Source organism: Cervus canadensis, chromosome 28 (genome assembly GCF_019320065.1).
Source record: "Cervus canadensis isolate Bull #8, Minnesota chromosome 28, ASM1932006v1, whole genome shotgun sequence".
Taxonomy (NCBI): domain Eukaryota; kingdom Metazoa; phylum Chordata; class Mammalia; order Artiodactyla; family Cervidae; genus Cervus; species Cervus canadensis.
In genome coordinates this window covers 36,737,370-36,759,659 of record NC_057413.1, presented here as the reverse complement: position 1 = coordinate 36,759,659, position 22,290 = coordinate 36,737,370, and the positions used below count along the sequence as shown (strand labels likewise).

The window sequence follows — 22,290 nt, the reverse complement described above, 5'->3', positions numbered from 1 at the left end:
ATGATCAGGCTACTCAGTAATAGCTATTCCTAACCAGAGAAGAGAGGCAACAGCTTCTGGTATTTAGTTCCAGGTGATATTAGTCTTTCAATGAACAGGATTGAGTGTCTCTAGGCAACAGGCAACTATGAATACATTGTAATGCCAGCTCTCGGTCTCCAGGGAGAGCTGAACACAGAAAGAAGATGGTACTGCAACCTCCTGGGAGCTTCCGAGAAAGGCACCAAATGTGGAGGAGAGGAGCCCAGCAGGTGGACCCGGGGAATCAGCAGGGAAGTAGCAGAAGGCGTGTTTTTGAGGGTGGTTTACTCGCTCTCAGGTGAAACCGAGGAGGAGGAGGAAGGCCATTCCGGGGGCAGGGAAGGCAGGAGGGAGGGGCAGAGCTGAGAGACGGAGAGCTCAGGGAAGGATGCGCAGATGAGTCAGCTGGGCAGGAGCACCTCTCAGAAGAGCAAGGGAGGAGCAGAGAGGCCAGACAGAAGGACAGCTCCATTCTCAAATCCAGGTGGTGATTTGTACATCTCAGAAAACATGTGGAATTCCTGACCATCTGTGAACAGTGCTTTTGCCTTTTATACTTTTCCCTAAAAGATTCTGCCTTAGAGATTAGTAGATCATTTTAATAAGCATGTGTGTTATAGGGCCTGTGACTTTCTCAGATACCACTTGCAAAGAGACTATTCCTGCCGGCCAATGTTTCACATGCTAAGTATTATTAAACCCTGCTCCTCCACTGGCCATTTTAAAATGGCCCTGGGCTCTCTTCCAGAAGCCCTACTTGTCACCGTGAGAAAACCAAGATCCCAGTTTTCCTCCAAGGAAAACAAAACAGCAAAAACAAATATCATAAAAGCAAAGACAGGCTCTAACTCACAAAGCGTGTGACATCAAATGAGATACTGGATGAAAATGTACTTTGGAAGTCAAGAAGCAGTAAAAAAAAAAGAAAAAAAAAAGTGAAATGGTAGCATTATTGGTGATTGAGCTATAGCAATAAGTTCTTTTATAAAGTCCCCCTCAAGAATTTTTATTGTATTTTCCCACTGTGCATTTTAGGAAAGAGCAAAAGTGTAGTAAAACTTGACCTCAAAGTTGCTTCCCAAATCTGAGACGCATTCCAATTTCAATCTGCAAGGAATGTATGAATATTAAAATATGCTAAGTTACCTTACCGTATTGACCCCCAGGCCATTGAGCATGTAGATCAGATCCTCCGTGGCTACGTTCCCAGAAGCACCTTTTGCATAAGGGCAACCACCTAGTCCGGATACTGCAGAATCCACTACATTAATGCCCATCTGGAAAACAAACCCAAACACCCAAGCTTGTCTCTTTATGGCATGTAAGTTGTTGTGTCTATTTAACCTGTTCCAAAGAGCAAATAAGGAAAATCTGAATTATGGTCCCACTCTATTCACTTACCCACCTGCCGCTAGAACGGTCCCCAAGGTGGACTTCTTTTCTGACTAATCTTATCTTTCAGCCTAACAGAAACTCTTAAAAGATCTCAGGAATGACAATAGTCTTAGATCAAAATTGAAACGGTGTTCTGATTGATAATAGAACAAAGGCAGGGGGTGAAGCTTGAAGTAAGATTAATTCATACCTAGGGTGTATTTTCCAATCTAATTTTGAGCTTTATTCTAACAGTCTTGTATAACCAATATGAAATATTTTCAACAGCCTGACCCAAAAAACAAGATGCCTTAGAAGACAAGTCAGGGGTGTCTCTGTGTTTGAAGCTGTGTCTTGTGGGGTGAGTTCATCCATTCAATTCACCCATTGTTTATTGATCGGCTGCTTTGATTAATTTGCACACAAAACCTAGATGTTTTGGGAGAAGTGAAGAGACATTTAAGAGGTAGGACATCCACCATCAACAGCTACACCAGTTCACGTTTACTGGGTTCTCACTAAGTGCTCAGTTCAGTTCAGTTCAGTTGTTCAGTCGTGTCCGACTCTTTGCGACCCCATGAATCGCAGCACGCCAGGCCTCCCTGTCCACCACCAACCCCTGGAGTTTACTCAACCTCATGTCCATCTAGTCGGTGATGCCATCCAGCCATATCATCCTCTGTCGTCCCCTTCTCCTCCTGCCCCCAATCCCTCCCAGCATCAGGGTCTTTCCCAATGAGTCAGCTCTTCGCATGAGGTGGCCAAAGTATTGGAGTTTCAGCTACAACATCAGTCCTTCCAATGAACACCCAGGACTGATCTCCTTTAGGATGGAGTGCTAGATATAGTATTAATACCATATGATGCTAATTCATAATCCCTATAAATCCCCATGAGGTAGATACTCTTCCATCATTCTCAAATCATAGATGAAGAAACTCAAGCACAGAGGGATCGCATAATTTGTCCCAGGTCACCTCTGTCTCCAGAGAATTCACACTCTGCTCTGGGCTGTAAGCTCTGGAAACATGGAAGTTGGTTCACGTTGTACGTCTGGGGAGATCCGAGGCGGAGAGTCTCCATGGTCTGGAAAAGCTGTGAAAGACCTGAGCACAAATGGGTCTGAAAAGGAACCCCTGAGATCAGACTCTAATAACTCAAGAAGAGAGGTGAGCAGAGAAGCCCTCCATGCAATATGACAGCTGGGTAATCAGGAGCCACCTGAGGTCTAACCTGATTCTTCACTCCTGGACATTGGAGAAAATGGCCATGGCCTCATCTAAAACAAGAAGCACTGTGAAGCAGAGCCCTGATCAACGTGCTGGGTCAGGGGTTCTGAATCACAGAAGCAGAATCACAAATTGTTGCTACAACCTCAGTTTCTGATTCTGGAGGTCTGAGCTAGGCCTTGAAAATTTGAATTTTTAACAAGATTCCAGATGTTGTTCTCACTGATGTTCTGGGGAATTGCACTTTCTTTCTCCTTTTCTTTTTTTGATAACATTTTTATTTCAGATTTTCAGAAAATTTGGGAAGAAAGTGCAAAGCATTCCCATACATTACATACCATTTCCCCTACTGTTCACATCTTACATCATCATAGTATACTTGTCACAACTAACGAACACATCTGATATTATTAACCAAAGTCCACACAGGATGCAGATCTCCTTAGTTTGGAAGCCATTGTCTTCTTTCTGGTCTGGGAACTCATTCGGGTACCACGCTGCATTTAGTTATCTTGTCTCGGGACGTTGTGGCTGTGGCGTCCTCTCAGCTTTCACCGTTCTTTGCCCTCATTGACCTTGACCATTTTGAGTTGTACCTGTCATGTGTTTTTTACAGTACCTTTTGATGTAGGTCTGTCTTATGTTTTCTCATGGTTAGACTGGAGTCCTAAACTTTTGTGAGGAAGGCAACACAGATGAGATGCCATTCTAGACACATCATATCAAAGGTACGCCCTACACAGTTATTGTTTATGACTGATGATGTTCACCTTGATCCCATGCCCCATTTTCCATGTGGTACTTTTTGGGGGGAAAAAAAAAAGTCACTATGTGCAGCTCAGATTTAGGAGTGGATAGTATCTACCTAAATTATTTACAAGTCAGCCATATGGGAGATTTGTCTATCCTGCCATAATCGTTTATTTCTTCAAACATTTGTTTACATCAGTAGAGACTCATAGGTATTTATTTAGTGCTTTGCGTTGTGTTCCAATATTCCTTTGTATGTCTTGTCACTCATGTTGGTTGAGATTTGGCCACTGGGAGCTCATCAGTTCGTTCCATCTTCTTTGACAAGCTAAGGGGGCTGCATTCTTTTAATCGAAGTGTAGTTGATTTACAATGTTGTGTTAATTTCTGCTGTACAATAAACTGATTCAGATACACACACACACATATTCTTTTTTATATTCTTTTCCCTTATGGTCTGAAGGGCTGCCCATTTTTAATAAATTTTCTAGATTTTCCCTTGTGAGATCTAGGTTGTTTACCAATTTTCCCAAGAGCAGAACCATATCCAAAAGCCATGGATGTCTCTGTGACTAATACAAGTTTACAGATATAGTTTGTTTGCTTCTGTATGTCTGTCTCCACTTACTATCCTCTGCAACATGGGAAGGTCTATATGGCTCTTCTTCCATTACCACGACCTCTCTCCAAGTTTAATTGTGTTCGGGTGTTAATAATTGACCAGCTGAAGTACTGGTCCATTTAGGACAGTCCACATTTGTGGTGAATCAAAATAGTAAGTATAAGGACTTATGCTCAAGGAGTGAAAGCTGTGGAGTGATCCAGTAGTTGGACAGCACAATGGCAGGACAGTGGCTCATCACTGGGGATTAAGCAGTACATCAAACAGTCAGAGACATTCTTCACCCACAGGTTAAAATTTATCTGTTCAGTTGAAATGAATCTATCACCCAAGGAGACAGAAGTTTCGGGATTTTCAGTCCCTACCAATTATAATCACCTGGGGTCCTTTTAAAAATAACACACAAGCTGCTTCTCCCCAGGATCTCTGTCTGGAAGTGAGTCAGCTTTGGTATTTCTTTAAAGCTCCCCCCTGGTGATTCTCTTGAGTAATTATGTGTGGGAACTCCTGAGGCAAGATTCTCATCCATCTCAGCCCTTATCAGCTGTGGGTATGAGTGAGCTTTCATTTTGAAGATGCTCTGTACCCTGAGGCAGCAGAGTTAACCATGATGGATCAACTTTTCAACAAATCAGTTTTTGAAAGGACACTCCCAAAAGTATCTGAAGTAGTGAATGTAAGTAATATGTGCATGATAGCTGGAAGATAGCTTCAGCCTACCAGGAGAGCTTATGATCTGTAAAATTTTCCGTATGTGTATCCAGTTCAGCTGCTCAGTCGTGTCCAACTCTTTGCGACCCCATGAATCGCAGCACGCCAGGCCTCCCTGTCCATCACCAACTCCCAGAGTTTACTCAAACTCATGTCCATCGAGTTGGTAATGCCATCCAACCATCTCATCCTCTGTTGTCCCCTTCTCCTCCCACCTTCAATCTTTCCCAGCATCAGAGTCTTTTCAGATGAGTCAGCTCTTCTCATCAGGTGGTCAAAGTACTGGAGTTTCAGCTTCAGCATGAGTCCTTCCAATGAATATTCAGGACTGACTTCCTTTAGAATGGACTGGTTGGATCTCCTTGCTGTCCATGAGGCTCACAAGAGTCTTCTTCAACACCACAGTTCAAAAGCATCCATTCTTCGGTGCTCAGCTTTCTTTATAGTCCAACTGTCATATCCGTCCATGACTACTGGAAAAACCAAGCTTTGACTAGACGGACCTTTGTTGGCAAAGTAATGTCTCTGCTTTTTAATATGCTGTCTAGGTTGGTCATAGCTTTTCTTCCAAGGAGCAAGTGTATGTATATTAGACTTCAATAAATAACAATGACAAAAAGGAAGTGTTGTTGGAACTGAAGGTAAATAGGAAAACTTAAACTGGTAGGAAGATGAATGAGAATTTTTTTTCTATTGTGCAACTAACTTATAATTATTCTTATTTACCAATATCTATCATGCTAGACATTCCTGTCAAAATAGTTCTTCCCTGGAATAGTTCACAAATCCTAAGTAAATAATGAGGCAAAAAATAGAAACAAATAGATGTATATGGGCTTCCCTGGTGGCTCAGATGGTAAAGAATCCGCCTACAATTTGGGAGCTTTGGGGTTCGATCCCTGGGTTGGGAAGATCCCCTGGTGGAGGGCATGGCAGCCCACTCCAGTATTCTTGCCTGGAGAGCCCCATGGACAGAGGAGACTTGGAGGCTACAGTGGAGCCATGGGGTTGCAAAGAGTCGGACACGACTGAGCAATTAAGTACAGGGTGAGTGTATATGTCTCAGACATGAAATACATCCCCTTACACATAGACTTATTAAGTATATTTTATACGGATAAAAATTAGAAAACCATCCTAATGCCTGTAATTGGGGCTAATTTAAATTAATTAAGGCACAGTTGTAAAATGGAATGATAAATCCTTTGTAAATGCATAGTTAAGGGAAAGAAACAGATTATAAAACATTATAACAGTGCATGCAATCATAATCCCATTTTCTAAACAAAAAGAATTTGGATGATAATATCAAAATGCTAAGAAGGTGATCAATGAGTTGCATGTCATTTATTTTATTTTAATTCTTTTTATCTTTGTTTTCTAATAACCCCACAATGAATGTAATTATATATATAAAATTAGAAAAAGAAAAGCTTCTGCAAACTGTACCCTGTGACAGACTGAGAGTAAATAAATCAGAGTGGGAATAAATAAACCTAAGGCTGAATTCCTTGATTAACAACATTATTTTGCAACTAATTGGTGTTTCTAGGATTTGAGACTGCAGGCTAATGTGTGTACATAATCTCATAAGAGCAGACATGATCTGGGGGAAAGGCTCTCTGAAAAATGGTCCTTCCTTCTTCCCTGCCATCACATTTGCTCTGGAACAGATGATGTTTCTGTGAGCATTAGTCACAACTTAATTGAATCAATTCTAAAAGCAGTATGTGGATTTCAAGTTTCAACAGCTAATTTAAAGAGTTTATTAAAGTATACCTTACCTATGAAGAAGACTACTAAAATAGGTGTTCCTTTTAAAGTCTCTTCAAAAAACAAAAACAAAAACAAATCACAATCATTTAAAACTCGAACTTTCAGGACTTCCACGGTGGTACAGTGGTGAAGACAGCCTTCCAATGCAGCGGACGTGGGTCCGGGCCCGGGATGGGAACCTAAGATCTCACATACCTGCACTCCGCAACAGAGGCTGCACACTGCAGTTAAGGCCTGACACAGACAAATAATCTTAAAAAATAAAAACAGAACTTCCTACCCACTGTCCCCTCAACTCTGACCTCTATTAAATGTGTGATTCTTTCCCCCGCCAAAAAACATCTTCTCAATGGACAGTGTTACCCACACAATAAGTTAGATGGCTTTATTTATGAACAAGCTGCTTTGGAAATTTCTAGTCATAGTCATCTAAGAAAATGTGACTCCACTGTGTATGTTTTCTTTATCTCTGTTTCCGTGTCCTATTAGAAATGGTACACAATACAATGTAAACAAATTCTTAACAGAGCAAGAAGAAATTTGTTTTCCTCATCTGTTATTTATGGTAAATAGAGGAAACATATGGTACTTTACTGTTGAAATCATAGTATTATAGTAAATGCATTACATTTACAACAATATCATGTATTTGTTAGTAGATGTGCCGCATGGCTGGTTTTATCATACAAGAGCCTGCATTAAAAGATTATTCTTAGATATTTCTTTACATACGTCTCCAAACCTAAAACACTGCTTTCAGATTTTCAGTTCCCCAGTGTGTGTGTGTCTGTGTGTATATAAGCACACAAGCACAGGTGATTTTCTGCACCGCCCAGTATGTTGCAAAAACAAAGGACTTGGGTTTTGTTTTAAAAGAAATATTTTTGGATCAACAACCACAAGGTGGCGATGTAACACCAAAATCCACCAAGTGAAAGTCAAGCATTGAAATGCCACTGGGTTCCAGCTCAGAAATGGCAAATATGAAACTAAACAGATTTATATTATGCAAATAAATATTTTTCTTACTTTAAAATAAGGAGACTTTTACTAATTGTGCATAACACATCAAATGCGGTTTTTGTGTTATTATTCCTTTGACTTCAGCATGTTTATTGAGCACATTCTATGTACCAGGGACTTGGATACATACACAGCCCTATAGCACATGGAGATTAGTGTTAGAAATTAAAATTACTATATATCTGCTCTGTCACTGAGAAATAGTTCACTATTAGCAAATGAGAAACCGTTCTCTCTAGAACTCAGGAATTCTCCCTAAAAATGAAATAAACCCAAAACTCAAAGGATGAAGGTGACCGAGGCTCCCACTTTCCTCAGCGTCATGATCAGAGCTGTTAACCCAGTGACATAGGTTATCCCAAGCCTTGTGAGTAGAGTTGTGAGCTCCATCTGCTTGAGCCCCCAGACGGGTACCAGGACTGCAGGCTGAGGAAAAGGCAAAATACGAGAAGCTACTTTGGAAACTGGCAGATTATCTATATAGACATAGCATGAGCATTATCACTCTGTACTGCAATATCATATAAGCTCTGAGGAATGTTAATTTTTTTAATTTCGCATAGTGGCTAGATGCCCAGATCACACTGATATATCTGATATATAACTGAAAATATCACTTTGACTTTTTCTCAGTGCTGTAAGAACTTATTCTCCAAATAAAACTGAAAAATATGAGAAGACAAATCAAAGATATCGTCTTCCAAAATGTATAATCTTCCATATGTGTCTGATTTTCCAAATATCTCTGATAGGGAAATGATTCATTTGGGGATTTAAGTTACTCATGGGGAAAAAGACAAATATTCATGTAAGAGAAAATATTAAAAATATACCCATTTTCCTGATATTTGTTCCCCTTCACTTCTTCCTCACAGCTAACATTCCTGCCAACAGAGGATCATAATTATCCACATGTGAGTGCTATTTCTCCCCCAGCAGCCAGGCCAGTGTCACTAGTGGGGTCACAGCATTCTTTCCAAGGAGCCCAGATCATGCCCTGAGATGCTTCCCATCCATCACTCTAAACAGTTACCATATTCAGTTACAGTACCAACTACTTGCCATTCATGTGTACTGTGAGCATACCATATTTTGAAAACCTCAGACAATAACCATTGGCATACATGAATAAAGCCCACTGTTTTCAACCACAGAAATTATACACCAACATTGGCATGTAAATCATGACGCCTTGCTATTGGGGTAAGTAAGCTAACATGATGGATTACCAATGCTTTCATAGACCATATCTCACCTCTGAAAAGGCTTTCCCACATGCTTCCTTTTACCCTGCCTCACCACACATAATGAGAGAATATATTCATACTTTCATTTCGTATACTGCAAATTGAGACAGAAAGAAGATTGTGTACCTAGGAAGGCACAAGAAAATGGAAAAATAGGTAAAGAAATTCTCAGTTTCAGTAGATTGAGAAATACTCAATACCATCAGCGAACACCGAAGGCTTATTTTATCACATGCACCTTGTCACGCGCGTCACATATGGTAAAGCGCCACAAAGTCAGAGCTAAGTGGGCGGGAAGTCAAGCTCCTTTGCTGATGAGGAAACTGAGGCTTAGAGAAGACAAGTGGGGGTCGGTGCTTCACGCAGTGCATGTGAGGCAGACTGTAAAAGCTGCAATATCTGTGTGCTTACAGTTCAGGATTGATAGTTTATGCGCCATATCCAATGACAGGGGCTTCACTAAAGGCGTTACACAATGGTTGCGTTTAATCGCTGTAACAACTCCAGGGGCACAGCTGTGAATTAGGAAGACAGCCACTGACAAATCAGAAGACTTCCTTTTCTGAAGATGTGGTGCAAATATACAATAGAATACTATTCAGTGACAAAAAGAAGGAAATAAGGCCATTTGTAGCAACGCGGACGGACCTAGCGATGATCATACTAAGTGATGTCAGAAAGAGAAAGACCAGTGCCACACGATACCACTTACATGTGAGATCTAGAATAATGATGCAGATGAATTTATTTACAACATAGAAACAGACTTGCAGACTTTGAAAACAAACCTGTGGTTACTAAAGGAGAATGGTGGGGAATAAATTAGGAGATTGGGATTATGTGTATATCCTACTATATATAAAGCAGATGATCAGTAAGGACCCACCGTATAGCTCAGGGAACTCTGCTCAGTATTCTGTAATAAGCTACAAGGGAAAAGAATCTGAAAAAGGATATACGTTTACATGTATATACAGACTTCATGTATATACATATATATGTATATGTGTATACATAGAACTGAATATATGTATATATGTATACATAGAACTGAATTGCTTTACTGTACATGCCAAACTAACATAGCACTATAAATAAACTTTCTCCAACATGAAATAAAATTAAAATTTTCAAAAAGAATAAAAGCAGGAAAAAAGACTTTCATTTTCTCATCAACCTTACTTCAACTTTCTGAAAAGTTTCTACACAACTCAACATTATCAAGAAACTTGAGGAAGTAAATGATTGTTGTCCCAGTGATTGCATTTCTAGGAAGCTAGCCCAAGAAAACAACCAGAAATGTTAGCAGAGATTTATGTTCAAGCATGGCTATTTTTTGTATCATTATTTGTAATAGTGGAAAAAAAGACTGTAAGTGAAATGTCCAATAATAGGAAGGCAGTTGAAAGTTACATAAGATAGACTTTCATGTGACAAATTGTTTTGAAGTATGTATAACGGTACGGTCCTTTTCATCATAGGAGACTGGAATGCAAAAGTAGGAGGTCAAGAGATACCTGGAGTAACAGGCAAATTTGGCCTTGGAGTACAAAACGAATGAGGGAAAAGGCTAACAGAGCTTTGCCAAAAGAACACACTGGTCATAGCAAACACCCTCTTCCAACAACACAAGAGACAACTCTACACATGGACATCACCAGATGGTCAATACTGAAATCACGTTGATTATATTCTTTGTAGCCAAAGATGGAGAAGCTCCATACAGTCAGCTAAACAATACCAGGAGCTGACTGCGGCTCAGATCATGAACTCCTCAGTGCAAAATTTAACTTAAATTGAAGAAAGTAGGGAAAACCACTAGATCATTCGGGTATGACCTAAAGCAAATCCCTTATGATTATACAGTGAAAGTGACAAATAGATTCAAGGGATTAGATCTGATAGAGTGCCTGAAGAACTATGGATGGAGGTTTGTGACATTGTAGAGGAGGCAGTGATCAAGACCCTCCCAAAGAAAAAGAAATGCAAAAAGGCAAAATGGCTCTCTGAGGAGGCCTTACAAATAGATGAGAAAAGAAGAGAAGCTAAAGGCAAAGGAGAAAAAGAAAGATATGTCCATCTGAATGCAGAGTTTCAAAGAATAGCAAGGAGAGATAAGAAAGCCTTCCTCAGTGATCAGAGCAAAGAAATGGAAGAAAACAAATGGGAAAGACTAGAGATCTCTTCAAGAAAATCAGAGATACCAAGGGAATATTTCATGCAAAGATGGGCTCAATAAAGGACAGAAATGGTATGGACCTAATAGAAGCAGAAGATATTAAGAAGAGGTGGCAAGAATACACAGAAGAACTATACAAAGAATATCTTAATGACCCAGATAACCATGATGGTGTGATCACTCACCGAGAGCCAGACATCCTGGAGTATGAAGTCAAGTGGGCCTTAGGAAGCATCACTATGAACAAAACTAGTGGAGATGATGGAATTCCAGCTGAGCTAATTCAAATCCTAAAAGATGATGCTGTTAAATTGCTGCATTCAATATACCAGCAATTCAATATATTCAGCAGTGGCCACAGGACTGGAAAAGGTCAGTTTTCATTCCAAACCCAAAGAAAGGCAAGGCTGAAGAATGTTCAAACTACTGCACAACTGCACTCATCTCACACACTAGCAAAGTAATGCTCAAAATTCTCCAAGTGAGGCTTCAACAGTATGTGAACTGAGACCTTTCAGATATATAAGCTAGATTTAGAAAAGGCAAAGGACCCAGAAATCAAATTGCCAACAGTTGTTGGATCACAGAAAAAGCAACAGAGTTCCAGAAAAACATCTACTTCTGTTTTATTGATTACTTCTAAGCCTTTGACTGTGTGGACCACAACAAACTGTAGAAAATTCTTAAAGAGATGGGAATACCAGACCACCTTACCTGCCTCCTGAGTAATCTGTATGCAGTTCAAGAAACAATAGTTAGAACTGGACATGGAAAAACAGACTGGTTCCAAATTGGGAAAGGAGTGCATCAAGGTTGTATATTGTCACCCTGCTTATTTAACTTATATGCAGATTGCATCAAGTAAAATGCCAGGCTGGATGAAGCACAAACTGGAATCAAGATTGCTGGGAGAAATATCAATAACCTCAGATATGCAGATGACATCACTCTTATGGCAGAAAGCAAAGAGGTACTGAAGAGCCTCTTGATCAAAGTGAAAGAGGTTAGAATGAAAAAGTTGGCTTAAAGCTCAACATTCAAAAAACTAAGATCATGGCATCTGGTCCCATCACTGCACGTCAAATAGATGGGGAAACAATGGAAACAGTGACAGACTTTATTTTGAGAGGCTGCAAAATCACTGCAGATGGTGACTACAGACATGAAATTAAAAGACATTTGCTCCCTGGAAGAAAAGCTATGACAAACCTAGACAGCATATTAAAAAAGCAGAGACATTACTTTGCCAACAAATGTCCATCTAGTCAAAGCTATGGTTTTTCCAGTAGTCATGTATGGATGTGACAGTTGGACCATAAAGAAAGTTGAGTGTTGAAGAACTGATGCTTTTGAACTGTGTGTTGGAGAAGACTCTTGAGAGTCCATTGGACTGCAAGTCCATCCTAAGGAAATCAGTCCTGAATGTTCATTGGAAGGACTGATGCTGAAGCTGAAGCTCCAATACTTTGTTCACTTGATGCAAAGGACTGACTCCTTGGAAAAGACCCTGATGCTGGGAAAGATTGAAGGCAGGAGGAGAAGGGGAAGACAGAGGATGCGATGCTTGGACGGCATCACTGACTCGATGGACATGAGTTTGAGCAAGCTCTGGGAGTTGGTGATGGACAGGGAAGCCTGGCGTGCTGCAGTCCATGGGGTCGCAAAGGGCCAGACATGACTGAGTGACTGAACTGACTGAGTGATAATGGTATGGAAAAATGATAATAAGAAAATGGAAGAGGGATTTCCTTGGTGGTCCAGTGGCTAAGACTCCACACTTCAACTCACAGGCCCAAGGCCAGTCTAGCATCAGTGAACTAAATCCTACATGTGGCAGCTGAAAATCTTCCATGTCTCAACAAAGATCAAAGATCCCACATGCCCACAACTAAGACCCAGTGCAGCCAAATAGATAATTTTTTTTTAAAAATGAAAAAAATAAGAAAATGAAAGATAAAAGAATAGGACAGTAACTATGCTTGGTATAATTCATTTGTATTTCTAGATTTCTAACAATTTGTTGTTGTTGTTATATACTGCTCGTAATTAGGACAAATGAGTCATATTCATGAATGTGTACCCTTCTTTCTCAATCATTTCCTTCTCCTGCCAAGACAACACCCAAGAATAGCTCTGGTCCATTATAGGCTCCATTTTCTCATTTCAACTTCAATCCAAATCCTACCGATGCCTCTTCTGAGGATCATCTCCTCTTGCCTATTCCTGAGTAGATACGGCTGGCTCCATCTTCAGTTACCGTTCATGCTTTCTAATCTACTGGCACAAAATAATTAGACCCGTTCTCCTTAAATTTCGTTGCGCATATGATTTCAGTTGATAGTCTAAGGGTGGGGTCTGAGCCTCTGCCTTTCAAACCACTCCCAGATTATACCAAGGTGGATGATCTCAGAACACAAAGATCACCTTTCTTTCCAGAAACCTCTCAGGAGTCAACCCCACCCCCTCCAGTGACCACAATGGCTCCGCATGCAACGTTTCTCATAATGAAGCCTCAGGAGTATCAGATTCACTTGAATTAAAACTACCTATTTAAAAATTCAGATTTCTGTGCCCCACCCTGAAATCTGATGTTTTTCATGTAAAGCTCAAGTATGTGCATTGTTTCACACTGCAAGGTGACTCTTATGGATAATAAAGCTGGAAAATCTCTAACCTTTGAATTTAGCTGTTCACCCATAGCATCCAGTGCTGGTTCTTCACCAAAACGCCTGTCTCCTTCTCTCCCAGGATGCAGCTGGACATCACCAAACCGCCCTTCTGTGCAGGCGAGCCTGCATGAATGAGGCTTAGCCATGCCTCGTGAGCAAAGAGACACAGCCTGCTTCCAGACAGGGTCCCTCCAGAAGCTACCCGTCTCTTCCGTATTAATGGTCAAAGGCCCATGAGAGTGAGGCTGGATGGAATGGGGAGCCATGCAGTGAGAAGGGCCAGGCCCCTGAGCGGCCCCCCGGAGGAAAGAGCCTGTGGCCAGGAGCAATGCACTGGGCCATCTGAAGAGTAAGGGGCAGATGTCCCTGTGATTCTCTCTGTTCTATTTGGTCCAGGTTGCGTTTTTTCTTTTGTTTTTTAAGTTTTATTGGAGTATAGTTGCGTTACAACGTTGTGTTGGTCTCTCCTAGACAGCCAAGTGGCTCAGTCATACATATACATACGCCCTCTGTTGTTGGATTTTCTTCCCATTTAGTTCTCCACAGCCCTGTGTTCTCATTAGCTATCTATTTTTCCTTCTTTTTTTTTTTCTATCTTTGATTTTCTTAACTGTGCATCTTTTATGATTCTATTTTATCTCCTCCTTAATATTTCTACCTCAAAATTGTTGAGTAGTTACCCCACGGTTTACTGTATAACTTAATACAATTAAATGAATACAACTCACCTTACTTAATTAATAATAGCCTACTTTCAAAGAGCTATCCACATGGACAGAAGGACCTCACAGTATCATATACAATATATTCTCAATTCCTTCCACTCATCCTTTGCATTACTGTTTCCCAACCATTTACTTTTACATATATAAGCACACAATACATTGCTCTTAGAGCAATTAAAAATAAGAAAAAAATAATTTCATCTTGATTTATTTCATTTCTGAATTCTTTGAAGGAACTTCTCTAGGAAACAACAGTAGAGATTCAAATCCTGGTATTTAGTGAACACATTTTTTGGAATTAGAAGAAGGAAGATTTTTTAGTTAAGGGGGAAGTTCAATGTCACAGAACAGGGTGGACATTTCCCTAACTACACTACACTGATGCTTGCCAAACATAGTTAAGGAAAATGAGACCTGATAAAATTGACTGAATTTCATGAGACTGGGAATGGGCTGTTTCAGCAGAGACAGAACAGGGGTGAAGTGGCAATAGATTCAAAAACAGACGGAGAAACTACAGCCTCAAGCTTCTAAGATTGGTTTCAAGAGATAGACTTCTGCTTGAATGTGCTCTGCCACCTGTTAGCTGTATGATCTTGAGGGTGTCACTTTATCTCTCTGTTCACCCAGCTGTAAAATGAATTTAATAGCACTAATGCACAGACTTGCTCAGGATACAATGTGATGTTCCATGGAAAACCCATATCCCATAGCTGGGTACATAACTTGAGAAGTCTTGGTTTTCACAGGCATAAGCCAAGGAGATAGAGGCGGGCAGAGGATGTGGCTGTGTTAAATGAAGCAGAGAGCTGGGGCAGAATATAGCAAGGGAGGCGTGGAAACGGAGACACAGGTGAGCTGGAAGCCATAAAGGACAGAGCTTATCGAGTGGGAGTAAAGACTGAGGCTGCACTAGATGAGAAATTAACAAAAAACACACAGTGGGTCTGCCCTGGCGATCCAATGCAAGGGGATGTGGCTTTGGTCCCTGGTCAGGGACTAAGATCCCACGTACTGTGTGGCCAAAATATTTGACCTGGCATCAAGTTCTAGTACAGCGACTTGCTGTTGCTTTAGTTTTAAATAAAATAAAGGAAACAAACACTTAGGGAAGTGAGGATGAGTTTGAGATTAGGGCAGAAACATGGAGCTGAGCCAGGAAATCATGGAGAACACCGTGCTATGAGGTGGGACAGAAGCAGGGGCCAGGCAGAGCGACAGACTGGTGAAGGGACAGTGACTTCGATGCTTCCAAGGAGAATCAATATTCAGTCTTCTCAGAAACACAGTAACTAAGCTCATCGGCTGGGAGTTCCAGAAAGAGTTGACCATTGCATTCCAGTTCCAGTTAGCTCACACAATGCCTTCTGCGAGTGCACAAAAGTGATGGATGGAGACCATGGTAACAAAATGAGAAGGAGGAAGGAAAGGGGATGGATGGATGACTCACACTGTAAACAAGGAAGATCTTGTATCTACAAAGGTGGAGTCTCCATGAATTTTTTTCATAACAATCTACAAATCAGATATTCACAGCCAGAATTAATCTCAAAAATATACAAGCAGCTCATACAGCTCAATTCCAGAAAAATAAATGACCCAATCAAAAAGTGGGCCAAAGAACTAAACAAACATTTCTCCAAAGAAGACATACAGATGGCTAACAAACACATGAAAAGATGCTCAACATCACTCATTATCAGAGAAATGCAAATCAAAACCACAATGAGGTACCATCTCACGCCAGTCAGGATGGCTGCTATCCAAAAGTCTACAAGCAATAAATGCTGGAGAGAGTGTGTAGAAGGAACCCTTTTACACTGTTGGTGGGAGTGCAAACTAGTACAGCCATTATAGAGAACAGTGTGGAGATTCCTTAAAAAACTGGAAATAGAACTGCCATATGACCCAGCAATCCCACTTCTGGGGATACACACTGAGGAAACCAGAATTGAAAGACACACGTGCACCCCAATGTTCATCGCAGCACTGTTTATAATAGCCAGGACATGGAAGCAACCTAGATGCCCATCAGCAGACGAATGGATAAGGAAGCTGTGGTACATATACACCATGGAATATTACTCAGCTGTTAAAAAGAATTCATTTGAATCAGTTCTAATGAGATGGATGAAACTGGAGCCTATTATACAGAGTGAAGTAAGTCAGAAAGAAAAACACCAATACAGTATATTAACCAATATATATGGAATTTAGAAAGATGGTAATGATAACCCTATATGTGAGACAACAAAAGAGACACAGATGTAGAGAACAGACTTTTGGACTCTGTGAGAGAAGGCGAGGGTGGGATGATCTGAGAGAACAGCATTGAAACATGTATATTATCAAGTGTGAAACAGATCGGCAGTCCAGGTTGGATGTATGAGACAGGGTGCTCTAGGCCGGTGCACTGGGATGACCCAGAGGGATGTGGGATGGGGGTTCGGGATGGGGGACACATGTACACCCGTGACTGATTCATATCAATATATGGCAAAAACCAAATATTGTGAAGTAATTAGCCTCCAATTAAAATAAATACATTAATTTAAAAAAATCCCATATATGCTTGATTGATTTCGGTTTAAAGGGAAGGAACTAAGCTCCAGAGCTCTCCGGGGGTCCCCAAAAGTCACAGAGGTGGCAGGGCTGCGTCTGGAAATCAAGCCTTTGTGCCACTCAGGCCTTCCTGCTTCTGGAGTTGCAGTGGTAGGAGGTAAGTTATTTCTACTTTCAAATTGGATGTTAGTGGGAGGCCTGCCTAACATTGTGAAAATATAACTAAATGTTCAAAAAACAAAAGAGACTGTTCAGAGAAAAAGAATGGGAAGCCCAGTGGTGCTGACAAAGCACCAGCCAAGTGCTATTAACACTTACAAGCCAGGCAGGGTGGTGAGAATGCGAAGATGACACCTTTTTTTCTTTTTTAAGTCAAAGCAGCAATCAATACATATTAGCATAGTGAGATCAAGAACTTCAAGATACCTCACTCCATGATACCTTCAGTACATGGCATAATGCCAAGAACAGAATAAGTTACTGTTCAAATGCTTTTCAATGAATAACTGAACAAATGAGGCACAGGGAATAAAATGTTAGCAGTACCAACCCCGGAGTGCAAGGACGTTTGAACTGAACTTGATCCAACCCAAATGGAGAGACAGAACAAGGTGTCGAGGACAGCAAAATCAATGAGACATTTCAGTGGACCAGTGCATATTTTGCTTGCTCCCTAAACCTTCTTCTCTTGAAAATGCCTTCTCATAATGACAGGTTTATGGAACCTGCTTATTTGCTCAGTCACTATTAATCTTGGCGCAGCTATTGGAACTGAAATTGAGTCAATCATGGGCTCCTCCCCCAGAATGTGGAGCAGGGACAAAGACAGGCTCTATCTTTCTAAGAGATGAGATGTACAACATAGGAGCTATAGACAAGTACTGCAAATGTGGGAGACCTGGATTCGATCTCTGGGTTGGAAAGATCCCCTGGAAAGGGAATGATTACGCACTCCAGTATTCTGGCCTGGAGAATCCCATGGACAGAGGAGCCCGGCGGGCTACAGTCCATGGGGTCACAGAGTCAGACCCAACTGAGCGACTTTCACACACACATAGACATGCACAATGAGAAGCAGAGAAATTTGGTCTGTAACTGGGGGTGGGATGGGATATCTGAATTGGAGAGATGCCACCTGAATTCCAGGCAGTTTTTTGGTCCTTCCTGAGCTCCAGCATCATAGTCTCCCCACCTTTATTTCTGAAATGACATTTAATGAGAGCTGTGCCAAACAACAGTGCATGATGCTAGGACACAGTCACATTACTATCATCCCCATTCCGCACGTGCAGAACTTGAGCCACAGAATGTGTCCTATGCCACACAGAGTGATACATTCTGGGCAAATGGTGAGAGCTGAGACTCAGGGCCAGGGTGACTGTGTCCAAGTCTCAGCTCACTACTTCTCTTCATCCTTTAAGAAGTTTCCCATTCACACCCTTAATTCCTCACAACACCATCTCTCTTTTTTTTTTTTTCTTTTGCTTAGGTCAGCTTGAGTTGTCTGCTGCTACTTGGAAACAAAGAACATTAACTGACACCTCCTTCAGCTAATGGCCTGGCAGAGAAGATATTCACAAATACAAAGAACTTGATGCAGTGTGTGGTAGTTATTATGAAAATTACAAATAAAGCTGTTTAGGAACATCAGAGAGATGGTTTCTGTATTTTCTCGAGAAGCAAGAATGGGTGGGGCTAGGTGTAGTTTGATGACTGGTTTGGTGCTGAATTGGCCCTTGAAGGATGTTGACACATGGGGGATGGCAAGAAGGGATGTTCTACAGTGTGGGAACAGCTTGAGAAAATACATAGATGATGAACGGGTCAAGGCTCCACTGAGATTTTAAGGAGAATTTTACTGTATGTACAGAGACTTGGGGTGTGGGTGGAGTGGAGCTCCCAATCACGGGAGGTCCTGCATGCCATTCTATAGGAGCTAAACGTTATTCTCTGGGAAATAAAGACCTACTTAAAGTTCATGAATAATTGTGCCATCGTCAGCATTTTGCTTCAAGCAGATTTTGTTAGCAAGGGAATGACAGCTGAGATGGATACAGAGTTGAGAAATATCCAAATACAAATACCAGTCAGAAACTCAGTGCAATGCATCAAGTCAATGATGGTGAGTATTTAAAACAGAGCAAAAGAGAAAACCATTTTCATAAAGGAATAAATTAGAGATCAATTTGTGAGTTAAAATAGTGTCTAAATGAATGAAGACGAATGGAAGATAATATACCAAATGAAGTAAGTCAGAAAAAGACAAATATCATATGATATCCTTCTATGTGTGGAATCTAAAAAAGTGATACACATAAACTTATTTAGAAAACAGAATCCCAGATTTGGACAATAAACTGTGGTTACCAGAGGGAGAAGACGAGGCTAAATCAGGAGTTTGGGATTAGCAGATACACACTGCTTTATATGGAAGCAATAAACAAGGACCTATAGTACAGCACAGGGAACTCTATCCAATATTTTGTAATAATCTATAAGGGAAAAGAATCTGAAAAAGAATATATATATATACATACATACACACATATATGTGTGTGTGTGTGTGTGTGTGTACACACATATTAATAGGTGTGTGTGTGCTAGGTGGCTTCACTCGTGTCTGACTCTTTGTGACCCTATGGACTGTAGCCCACCAGGGTCCTCTGCGCATGGAATTCTCCAGGCAAGATTACTGGAGGCGTTGCCTTGCCCTCCTCCAGAGGATCTTCCTGACCCAGGGATCGAACCCACGTCTTATGCATTGTAGATGGGCTCCTGCATTGGCAGGTAGGTTCTTCGCCACGAGCTCCGTGCAGATGCTTTACCACCTAAGCCACCAGGGAAGCCCATATAATAATATATCTGAATCATTTTGCTGCAATCTGAAACTAACACAATGTAAACTAACACATGCAAATCAACTATGCTTCCATTTTAAAAAGACTAATGGAAGAAAAAGGTGTCATTAACAAAAGTTCTGTGATTTCTAGCTTAACAACTAAATGGAGGCTGCTCCGTGAACTGGAGTGAAACATAGTGTTGCCTCCAGTGTAAGGCAGAAGTTTCTCTCTTGAAAATCGTTACAGATATAGAAAACTATAAATTTAATACCTAATGTTTCTTAACTCCTTCCTGATTGTTGAAAACTAACTTTACTTTTTGTAAATCTTTCGTTACATACCGATTTCCACTTGTTCATCTGCATTGAAGCTAATCTTATGGTTTCAGTTCAGTTCAGTTCAGTCGCTCAGTTGTGTCCAATTCTTTGCAACCCCATGGACTGCAGCACACCAGGCCTCCCTGTCCATCACCAACTCCCAGAGTCCACCCAAACGCATGTTCATTGAGTCGGTGATGCCATCCAACCATCTCATCCTCTGTCGTCCCCTTCTCCTCCTGCCCTCAATCTTCCCCAGCATCAGGGTTTTTTCAAATGAGCCAGCTCTTCGCATCAGGTGGCCAAAGTATTGGAGTTTCAGCTTCAATATCAGTCCTTCCAATGAACATCCAGGACTGATCTCGTTAGGATGGACTGGTTTGATTTCCTTGCAGTCCAAGGGACTCTCAAGAGTCTTCTCCAACACCACAGTTCAAAAGCATCAATTCATCAGCACTCAGATTTCTTTGTAGTCCAACTCTCACATCCATACATGACCACTGGAAAAACCATAGCCTTGACTAGATGGACCTTTGTTGACAAAGTAATGTCATGGTTTGGTAATACTCAAACTCATGACTCAATATTCTTGTAACTCAAAGTATTGATCTCCATGGGGCAGTAAAATAATTTTTAAAAATAATGTTGTGCTTCCTGGGTACGTGAGAAGAGTTCAAGGCCCCTCCTCTCTGCTGAGTACCAGGGATGTATTGGTACTCAGTACTAGTTGGGGGTAATAAGTGATAGGAATTCCATATAGATTTAGAGGAAGCCCTAGATCAGAAAAGACTGGTTCTGCTTCCAAAGGCATGAGCTGGAGGGAAATGACAAAACTCACAGTCTCCCATCCAGCTGTAGGGTGCCAGGGCAGCAAAGGCTAGATGAGGTGCCTGGCAAGTGGGGCTCAAGGCAGCCTGAAAGAGGATAGGGCGCTCACATCTGGCATAGAAAGCACACAATAATTTCTTATTTCCCTCAGTAGCATTGGTGGGCAGGAATGAAGTAGGATCATGACGAAAATGATACAGTGAATAGGCCAACACCCACAGACCATGGCCAGGGTGCCATCACAAGGACAAAGGACAAAGGACAAAGGTTGGAGAGCTCCATCTCAGGGCAACAAGGGAGGACTAAGATGCCCTCCAACAAGGTGACTCCTGCCCATTGGCAGGGCTGTCCTTTAGCTCCCTTCAAACTTAGCTCTCCTGTAGAAACAGGAGGAAAAGATGTGCAGTAGAAGCTTAAGATGATGAACATGAAGCTGATGAATGTATTCAGCCATTTATTAGGAGATATTTATTGCAGGGCATTTAAATGGAAGGATTCATTAAACTGGACATTGTTATTTATTTACATGGATAATAGAGTTTAAAATAATGTATATTACTCTGTCACTGTATGAGTATTACCACTTATGTCTTTATTGTTCATTTTCAATAGCTCAAATTCAACTTGATTTCTAAATGAGTTGCCGAGGACCTTGTTTATGCTAGAGCCACCATGATCAAAATGCCTCACAAGATAGTTATGGTAACAATGGCATTAATTTTTCTAAGCAGTGAATATAATTTGAAAGAAGAGAAAAAGCTGAGAGCACATGAAATCCAGAATGGTTTTCTCCCCAGTTAAAGCAAGTCATTCAAAAAAGGTGGGAAAATAAAAGTAGGTATAATTACAATTATATATGTAGGAGATGAAGGAGGTTTGAAGCGAACCAACATATCTGGAAAACATGATATAACCAGTGTTTGAGGCATTTGTGGGTATTTATCTTGGGCGAAATTTAGAGGTAGGGGATGGCTGTAGTTACATAGTTCAAGACCATTATGTGGTCAAGAAAATAGACATATTCTGTATAATTTCAGAGGCAAATAGGCAGGGGTACATTTTGGTTGATTACGAGAAATAACTCTCTAGCCATTTAAAGCTCCTCAAACTTAAATGCGTTCACTCTCAAAATAATGATCTCCCTGCCACTGAAAGTATTAAAAGACAATCTAAAAGTTGTAGACTGAATCCTTTATGTAGTGACCGAAGCTTATTGACTTTGAGGGTTTCTAGGGTTTTATCCACTCTTAAGGCTTTCTATAAATGCATGTTGAATGTAGCTTGTTCAATAACATCTAATTTAGCCATAAAGCTATAGACCTAGTGAAATGAAGTTAAAAGTAAGGGCTTCTGCTATTGTAGTTGAGGCAACACATCACTGTGGTAGGTCCATTCCTTGGAACATGTGAGAGGAAAA

At 40.9% G+C, this 22,290-nt stretch overlaps 1 protein-coding gene across 3 annotated transcripts in view; it reads right to left on the bottom strand.

Annotated features, from left to right (window-relative positions):
* HMGCLL1 (3-hydroxymethyl-3-methylglutaryl-CoA lyase like 1) overlaps nucleotides 1–22,290 on the bottom strand; it is a 189,637-nt gene that overhangs the window by 5,612 nt on the left and 161,735 nt on the right. For all 3 annotated transcript variants that reach the window (XM_043450434.1, XM_043450435.1, XM_043450436.1), the window contains one exon: nucleotides 1,173–1,298. In XM_043450434.1, the coding sequence (XP_043306369.1) occupies nucleotides 1,173–1,298 (126 nt within the window). The remainder of the gene's footprint in view (nucleotides 1–1,172; nucleotides 1,299–22,290) is intronic.